The sequence below is a fragment of the Dysidea avara genome, chromosome 5 (genome assembly GCF_963678975.1).
Source record: "Dysidea avara chromosome 5, odDysAvar1.4, whole genome shotgun sequence".
Lineage (NCBI taxonomy): Eukaryota > Metazoa > Porifera > Demospongiae > Dictyoceratida > Dysideidae > Dysidea > Dysidea avara.
In genome coordinates this window covers 1,083,334-1,093,165 of record NC_089276.1, presented here as the reverse complement: position 1 = coordinate 1,093,165, position 9,832 = coordinate 1,083,334, and the positions used below count along the sequence as shown (strand labels likewise).

The 9,832-nt window shown below is 38.3% G+C and overlaps 1 protein-coding gene across 1 annotated transcript; it reads right to left on the bottom strand.

Moving 5' to 3' along the window:
• Positions 1-7,408: 7,408 nt before the first annotated feature.
• Positions 7,409-8,572, bottom strand: LOC136256919 (uncharacterized). The gene is made up of 3 exons (XM_066049989.1): positions 8,318-8,572; positions 7,955-8,236; positions 7,409-7,894 (listed from the first exon to the last, which is right to left on the bottom strand). Exons 1-3 carry the CDS (start codon positions 8,549-8,551, stop codon positions 7,634-7,636), a joined length of 777 nt encoding a protein of 258 aa, XP_065906061.1. The 5' UTR covers positions 8,552-8,572; the 3' UTR covers positions 7,409-7,633.
• Positions 8,573-9,832: the final 1,260 nt, after the last annotated feature.

Genomic DNA, 9,832 nt, shown 5'->3' with positions numbered 1-9,832 from the left:
AGAAATAGCTTGAGCCAAGATTCAATCAGACAGCACAGAAACGATGTGTCCGAGAATAGATGTAATTGCATACTCACATATTTCCGATCATAACTATCCATTACGGTGATGAAAAGAAATAAACTATGGCTCTGCCGATAGCCAATGAACAGCTCTATCAGATGGTGGTGGTAGGAAGTGGCTAAATTATTTGGGGTAGGAAGCATTGACTATTATCCGAGAAAAATGAGAATACTAATTTTCTCGTGGAAACTTTAATCCGCTCTAGTTAGCTAACCATAAAAGCTTTTTAGCTCAAACTTGGAGGTTCAGATAGGCTGTGTATAAAGTATGTCCACAATAATTTTTGTACGATTTGATATAACCGTGTACAAGGACCAGCTGATAACTCGTGTCCGAGAATAGAGGTGGTGACATGCTCGCACATTTCCGATCACAGCTTCCTGCAAATGAGATAGAAAGAAATAAACTATGGCTCTGCTGGTAGCTAATGAATAGCCCTAACAGATGGTGTTGGTGGTAAATCTTTAAAGTATTTGATGTAGGATTGCTGACCGGTGTCCGACAACACTTGAATTTTGTCCGAGAATATATGATTTTGAGCAACGAATTTGATGTGGTCTAGCACAACAATCAAACAAGAGTTTTGGCTCAAAATTGGAGGTATAGTTGGGCTATATGCAAGGTATTTCCGCACCAATTTTCGTAGGATTCTGTCCAGCAGTTTACAAGAACGAGTGTCCGAGAATAGATAATTTATTCTACTATACTATCGAAAACGGATGCGTATTATTATTATTATTATTATTGTTTACTGAGCAGTCAGCCCTGCTGGTGTGCTCAGGAATCACATAAACAAATACATTAGGTACAATAATATGATTGGAGTCTAGCTGTAAATAGATCAGTATCTGCAATTTCAATTGTGTCAGTTGGTAGTATGTTCCACTCGTTTATTGTTCTTGAGAAATAGCTGTTTTGGTATGCCGTGGTGGATGAGGTAGGTAAAATATAGTGAAGATGGTGGTATTGTCTTGTTGGTCGTGTTTTTGGTAAGTAATAATGAGGAATTTGGAGTGATAACTGTTGGTAGTGTATCTTATGCAATATTTGTAACCTAGATAATTTCCGACGAATTTGTAATGTAGGCCATTTCAGCTGATCCAACATTAGAGAAACTGAACTGAATCTGCCATAGTCATTCAACACCCAGTGCGCTGCTCTTCGTTGTACTTTCTCTAACTCTGAAATATCTCCAACGTGGTAGGGATCCCAGACAGCAGATGCATACTCTAGTTGTGGTCTCACCATTGTTAGGTAAGCTGATTCTTTAACTTGTTTTGAACATTTGTTTAGATTGCGTTTTAAGAAATTGAGTGTTCTAGATGCTTTATTGACAACATTTGATATGTGAGGTGACCAAGACAGTGATTTATGAATTAAGACTCCTAGGTACATATGTTGATCAGATATATCTAGTATGTGACTGTGAAGTGTGTAGTCGTAAGTGAGTGGTGATAAGGATCTCGTGCAACGTATAACTGTACATTTACTAATATTGAACTTAAGTTGCCAAGTATCGGCCCATTCTGACAGTTTATTTAAATCTTCTTGAAGTCTGTTGATGTCTTCTACACTATTGATAACTCTATAAAGCAAGCAATCATCAGCGAACAGGCGGAGTGGTGAGTTGATGTCTTTAGTTATGTCATTTATATACAATAAGAACATTAGAGGTCCAAGAACTGTGCCTTGTGGTACCCCAGACATTACCGACACTGGACTAGAGGATTCACTATTTAAAACAACACACTGAGTACGTTGGGTAAGCCAAGTTTGGATCCAGTTATAAGTACTGCCATTAATTCCATAATATCTTAGTTTGGTCATTAAGCGTTGGTATTCTTGGTGAAACAATGGAAACAGATGCTACGAATTTCTAATCATAGCTTGAGCGAGGGCATCAGTTTGCGTTGGTACGTAAACACTGTAAATCTCCACTTAGGCCCTTATTTGGTGATTATTAGTTTCTCATCCACCGCCCGCATCCTTCTTAAGCTACCGCATGGTAAGCCATTATTTACTCTGCGCATGCTCAGAAGAACACGTGATACCAAACTGTTATAATTTTTGTTGATGAACGCTACAATGCGCTATATATCACCAGGAGAACTGTTGTTTTCCTTAGCAAATTGCTGCAGTGCCAGTTACAATCGTGCTCTATCGACTTCATCAAAGCAGGCTTTCAGTTGACTGTCGAAAAACAGTTGGCGATCACGAAAAGTAGAATCAGCTGGTGAAGGAAATGTTTCTAGTAAGAAAGAAAGACAATTTGGACAAGGTCTGTACATCAGTGTGTTAATATTATAAAATAATGGCATAATGGTAATACCCTCCCGCCCGCATCATAACAATTAGAAAGGCTGGATGAGAAACTAATAATCACCGAATAGGGGCCTTAATAAGGTCCACAAATGTGCCTGGGAGTTAGTAAACCAAACTTGGACTTCGTTAAGTGAGTTTCAGTGGGTTGATTTTTCATTGCAGAAAAAAAAATTTTTTTTTTCATTGCAGACCCGTCAAGTGCCGTTTAGCGAAAATTGAAGTACAGCGAATCACCTTTTAAGCAAGTGTATTTTGTAGAGCACCTAACCCAATAACCCAAAATAGCAATGGAAAACATTCTAGATGTTACTGCCCATTTTTATGAAAATGAGCCGAAATCCGTTAAAATTTACGACACGGCTAGCTATATCCCAAACTGAAGGCATTTGGTCGCTACCGAACCCACCATTTAAAACTAGACCATTGGTAGGCTCCATCCCCTGGGTTACAAGTTAATCCAAAGAGGGTCGATTTTTCATAGCCATGCACCCTTTGAATTTCCCCCATATGGGATCATATTATGGCTCTGACTACATTGACGTAAGCTTAAGTAGCTGTGAACCAATCCCACCCTTATCACCTTGTTCATTGCCGCAGTGGCAACTACCAATGCATTCAACTCCTCTTTCAACTCCACTATCAAATTAAAGCAGCCAGTGTTTTGTGACTCATTTTAGAGTGAATTTGAAAATTCATCGATTCTTATCCTCGATGATGTGGACAGTTTCACATGCAATTGTTCTACTCAATGTACTGACATAATCTCACAGTTAAATTCTACTGCAAACTGTACTGATTTTTTTGATTATTATGGAGCCAGAAACAGTTGCCCATGTTGCTGATGAATCTGCTGAATCTAATTACAGCGATCTATTACCACACTATACTTCCAGATTGCCAGCAGCTGTAGTCACCCACCAGAAGTGCTGTGTGTACTCTTGTTTGTCACATTTTACTGCATAAGAAATAGACAGTGCACAGAAGTTCTTTAAATCTAATAACGCTATAGAACAAAACCAGTGATAAACTATTATTGGTTAATATATGGATAGTGCATGAATTGACTAGGACCGATTTTCCGAACCAGTCATCGACCATTCATTTAGTCAGAGGCATGGGCGGTGGAGACGGCCCCCCACTTTTTGGGGCACTGTTTGCAAGAAAAGATCGAGATACTCTAATAGAACAGTCAGGATCTGGATACTCTAATAGAGCAGTCACAGCATTCAGAGAAGCAGTGTAGCAAATTCCTTAGCTACGTATGTGTAGTTATAAATAAGGAGGATGTAATTGGTGGAGAGCAGCTATTGTCAGCAGGCTGTGACCTTTTTTTTTTGGTCTTCAACTTACAGCTGGCCTGGCCCCCTCACTCTTTGGCCTGCTCCACCGCCCCTGGTCAGAGGTGTAAAGTGACCTTCCACACTGGCAGTTCAGTCAATTACTCTAAAACAACACACACTATTCTAATAGAACACACAGCTGGTGACAAAAAGCTCACTCGTCTATCTTCCTGGTTGTGTAGCGCAACTGGCTTCCCAATGAAAAAGTGTACACCTAAGGCTAAGTAAAGAAACCCTTCCATTCCTTTGCCAGCACATGAAATAGCGGTCCTTCCTGAAGTTTGACCTCCACACTTCCGGTAACACGGAATGTTTCAGCGCGCGAACTCCGTTTCCAATCCCGGTCTATTAAGTAATATACTATCTATGCTCATACTTACAAATAATGTTAAATTGAGAAATGACATTAATTGGATTTGTTGTTTTCCCACACATTATTTATGTGATTGCCCAGAAGGGGCAACTGTTGCCCCCTCTCATAGACGATGTACAGAAAAATGACAAATTTTAAAATGTTATGTCTCATGACCTATATATGCTATCCTTTTAAAATTTGGAGATGTTAATATAGACATTTACCCCTACAAATATTGCAAAATTCAGGTTGCTATGGGGCAACTTTTGTTATTATGAAATTCATCCACAACACTGGATGTTCAGATATAATGTAGACTTGTCGTTGCCGCTTTGCAAAAGTCACTTCATAGGCATTGTGAACTAATTGTTGGTCTCCCTATTTATCATTACTGAACACCCTTGAAATGAATCTAATTGAAACATTTAACATGATCCCATGGTGTCGAGAAAAAAGAGGTTCTGTTGTTTCCTTCACCTGCATTGGTGATGGGCATCATTTCTCATTGCTGGATGCCAAACTACATCAGTGTTAAGCCCCCAACGACTTATGATGTCAACTTCCAACAGTCAAAGCCTCACCACTGGGACATAAGTGTTCCTCTCAGTGAATCTTAAGGTCTATAATTATTATAGTAGGCATTCCAGTATCCGAGATTTTTAAATAAAAAAATTATCCGTATATTCCCCAATAGAACCCTGGCACAAAATAACAACTCGTGTTTAATTTGGGATTGCTCCGTCGTCCGAGCTCCAATGAGGATGAAAATCGCTGTGGGGTTTGTCCACATGCTGATCATCATGAAAATCTTAGGTTTATCATGCGCGTTACATATAAGTAAGTTTTGTGTTGTTTTGTAATCTTTTCAAACCATGCAATGTATGTAGAATACAGTAAAACTTTAAAAAACGTACTGTTGGGTGGAAGGTAGTCACTGGTGCTTACTTTAAAGCGCGTAGTTACTTTGCTCGGGTTAGCGATTTTCAGCTCCAGAGCAATTTTCTGATGGCTGTGTCACGAGTCAGCTCAAAGTAAACCACTTCAAAGTCGGCATAACAATGCCATAATTGATACCACAACTCCACCTTAAGTATTGTTGCATCATTGTGGCACCTCCACTTTAGTTGTTTACCTTTATAAGTTGTTAACTTGATGTTTTTACTTACTTGAGATAGCCACTTGCCTATGGGTATACACCATTGTATGGAGAAGTGTGCAGTGGGTGAAACATATTTGCTCACCACAAAGTATACAAAGATCACTGAGATCCGATACAATCTGAAGTTACTCTCATTACATGTACAAACTTGCAGCTAGAAGCAACTGCAGTTTCAAGATAGTCCAGATTGCTAGATGGCGGCTTCCTGATTCAATTGTGCCATTTTTCCCTTTAAAATGTATGGGGAGCCCTGGAGAAAAAATGTACCTTTTTTCAGTTTTTAAGCACTGTGCATGCCAAAGTAGCTAATTCCAACCCAACAGACTATATATTTCTGAGATCAGCAATCAATGCTTTATCTATTGAGCATATTAAAAGCCCATTTTTCCAAAATTTAAAAATCGGGCTGGAATGCCTAATTATAGGGAAATATTGAGAAGGAGAAATTAATCCAAAATTTACAAATGTTTCTTCTAACCAGCTACCCAGCAAGTATACATCACTGTGTATAAAAGAACTTATAACTATGCATGCATATGGTATAGTAATGCAGCATATATGGGTGATAAGGGAAATTGTTACTCTTAGACTAATTCATGCATTGTGCTGATATAGATTACATCATTTTTGTAATGTAGTGTACTGTTCCCCATTTTTAAAATTATAGTTACGACTATATATAACCAGACAAAGGACATATTGCAACACAGCTAACATGCTCTATGTATGTATGTATATACGTAAAGATCATGAAGCTGTTTATGATTGATGACTATCATTTTTATGTCTTCATGCAATCTATAGCTACTGTATAGCGGAAAATATTGGCAGGAGAAATTTTTGGCGAATTGATCATTGGCAGGAATTGGCGAATAATATTTTGGCGAATGTATGACATTACTTTGCCTATGCAATTTTAATCTGACTGCGGCGACGAAGCTTACTACAGTTCAATGCCTCTCATTCGAATCGACGCGCTCTTATGCAAATAGCTAGCTCGAGAGCTAGCTGTAATTGAAACAGCATGCACTAGCTCGCTAAGTCACTGGGACGCGCGTGGCAAGCAAGGCGAGGGCACTGAGCTGAATCGCTTGAGCTGAATTGCCCATCTGCCTGAGCTATTAGTAGTCTAAAACCATACTGTATTCAATGGGATAGGAAGACTAACCACTCACCGCGCTGTAACAATATTCACCCACTAATGAACAGCGTCTACTACACTTTCAGTGTTTAGAAAAATGGCGAGTAAAATTTTGGCGAATCAATGCACGCTCACCAAATTCGCCAAAATTTTCTCCCGCCAAAATTTTCCGCTCTACGGTAGTCAGAACAATGGCTTTAATGTCATTGTATGTATACCATAAAGATGCTTCAACTTATCAATGTCCACAGTCTATCAATTCATCATGGGCCCTTTACTCATCAATTGCAACAAAGCATAGTTCAAGTGCACTATTCAGTGTACAAAGTAACTATACAATCATCCAGGAGAGGCAACAGATATAGCCAGTATCCATGCATCACATACATAAATACTTAACAATATTATAGTTATCATGAGCACGAAGAGAAAATGCTGATTCCAGACTGTGTGAACCCTTAAGCACCGATGAGTAGTCTAGTAATCAAGTCACCAGCTGATTGTCACAATAAAGGCTATAACTTTCTTGTGGGTCACCTCAAGTGGTAAAATGATTCATGCTAGAAACAATAATAAAGCAGGTATAGACATTTCTTCTTCAATAGAATCCCTTGATTGTGGAATGCCCTACCCCCTATTGACTTATCTTTGTCTATTAAAACAAACAAGACAAAGATATATAAGTTTCTATGGTCACATTTTTTATCAAACTTTAGACATGACAACCCTTGTACCTTTCATTTTTTTATACCCATGTAGTAGATGTTCCAACACACCCCGCCCCCTTTAATGTAACTCTTTAAGTATAAGTAATGTAATTTTTATAAGTAATGTAATATGGTAAGCAAATTGTTGATTTTTAATGGCTGGTAGCCTTGAGCTAGCGGACCATCAGTACTGTACCCTAAAGATTTTATTAATTGTACATCTCTTATTCTATACTTGTATGCAGTACTGTAAAGGAATAATCAAGCAATCAATCAATCAGTCACTATAGTGGAGTTATGTAGTAATGCAATAAATCAGTCAATATTGTTGTTTATATAACAGAATGAAGACCATACAACTATTATACTCATGTATTAAAACCTCCTAAGTATATACAGCCATAAAATGAGCCTAGCTGTAAATAAATAAATAAGTTTGTATGTTTTAAAATTGTCACAGCCGATTGTCGATGACGCAAACTTGGTCAGTTCCTAACTAGTGTTACACACATCACACACACACAAATGCTACAGCTACTTCAGATATCACTGCTGGATGATACACCATTCCTTAGAGTTATTTGCTGCAGGAAATGTCACTGAGCTATCATCATCATCTGCTGTTCCACTCTCATTCGTTTGAATTTGTAATTCATTAATGGTATAATTCAGGTTGTGGAACAAGTCAAGTGCAGTCTGAGCTAGAAACAGATTGGAGGTCTGCACTGTTGCACAGTTGGTATAAATCGAAATTGTTTGGTCCACAATTGCTTCTGTGGTGGAGCAATTCGTGTCATTAGCTGCCAGCTGTAATGTGACATGATGGGTCATAGTAATTTATAAAGTGACCCTTAGCTATTGACTTACTGTATATTCTAGCACTGGTAAAACAGTCTCATTCAGCAGTTGGATGATCCCCCTCTCTGCCTCCAGTACTTCTGTTTGCTCTGCCTCTATCACTTCCCGAGGGATTAGACTGGAGTCGTTGACAATCGTCTTGGCCAGTTGTAATTGAACAACCAACTCGTTGTAGTATTTGACTAACTGGCCATATGTTAAAGGAGTCATTTCTCTACACTTTTTTTCTTCTGTTCCTGTCATGCCGTAGAACACTCGTCCCCTGCATACCTTGCGCTTCTTTTGCTGATACTGCAAAGAGAATAACCATGTGAACATTATGCGCATGCGTACAATACCTATCACGTGAGAGCAAGTACTTTTTAAACTTACCTCAGCCTTCAATAAATTTTCATCGCTAAGATCGAAAGCTCCTCTCCAAAGCGAAAACAAACTATCAGAGCTGGATAGATCTATCAGTGGAGGTAGTAGTTTATTAAATGTAATAGGTTCTTGATCAGCGGTGGGCAGGGCTTCTCTTTTTCCAACTGGCAACGAGCACACTATAGTGAGCCCGTACAGCACCACTATGCTAACGCAGATAACAGCCTTGCAGTTCAACTCCATTTTACCTTGTGTTCAGTACTTCACTCAGTTGTCACCTTACAATGACTACATGCTGGGTTTTAATCCATTTATATAGCAAAGAACATTGCCACATAAGTGCTATTTCTATTGAGTATGCGAAGCCATTTTTGTATTCTAACTAGCTCATAGCTAAGAGGGGGAATCTTTCTCTTCACTAAGTGTAGTCTAGATATGTGATCATAGTTTGTTAAGGGTTTATAGCATGCGCTGTCACACAGGCTATTCTCCACTCCTTGCTTCATTATCGGTGCCACACTGCATACTCAAATATGGCAGCTTGCACATGTGGATTTGTGGTACAGGAGTTACTCTCAAAGTAATACTGTCAACAGCTGGCTGCCCTTACCATCGTCCCCAGCATGGCTGTCACATTGTTGGACAGTTCAAACTACTTGTTCTTTACAGTGCATGCAAGCTTGAACATATTGATCAAATGCAGGATAAATGATAACCAACCAAGTGACTAGATAATGAATATGTCACAACCAACTCATGATTAGTATAATAGCATGTCAATTGATTTGTCCAATGTCCATTGTGCTGTGTATATCTTTTAAATTGTATACATCTAAGAACTACATTTACTTACATTTTACAAAATCATTCATGGATGCGATGTGAATTTGTCATTCCCAATCTATATCCGACTTTCTACAAGAGTCACAAGGGGCAGTGGCATAAAGTTCATTCAGCTGTCTACTAGTATAAATTCAGCTTTTCCCCAAATGTTATTCAGCTATGGAAAAATTGATGTATCAGCAGAATTTCTTGACATTTTAAAGTTTTATTGACAAATTTATAGCAATGAATTACACTCACACATATAACGTTTACAATTATACACAATTATAGCCATTAGACCAACCCCATGTACTCCTGTTAGATTAGTGTAGTAGTGAAATTGAAGCTAACCGTGTTTAACAACAAACCATTACGGCTTCATTATGCTTGTGAGTTATTCCCCACAGGCAGACAGACAGAATGTAAGTATGCGTGCAAATTTGCCATTGTATTGGAGATCAGTAACAAAGTTTCATGGTTATACAGGTGTAATATAGACTAAGCTATCAATGCTTATTGTAATACATACCAGCTAGAAATGAAAAATAGGTGATCTAACTATAATTAGTACGGGTATGTAAAATATACATATAGCTATATAGTGCTAATTTCATATACTGTGTAGAATTTATATAATAAGTTAGCACTGCATAATTTTTAGGTTGCAAAAATAACAATTTTCCATATACAACAGGTTGA

Bases quoted from the DNA above. Each gene is read 5' to 3' on its own strand.
- LOC136256919 (XM_066049989.1), bottom strand. From the start codon at position 8,551: ATGGAGTTGAACTGCAAGGCTGTTATCTGCGTTAGCATAGTGGTGCTG. The intron at 8,237-8,317 runs GTAAGTTTAAAA...TTCTCTTTGCAG, and splicing joins AAAATTTATTGAAGGCTGAG to TATCAGCAAAAGAAGCGCAA. The intron at 7,895-7,954 runs GTAAGTCAATAG...GTCACATTACAG, and splicing joins TACCAGTGCTAGAATATACA to CTGGCAGCTAATGACACGAA.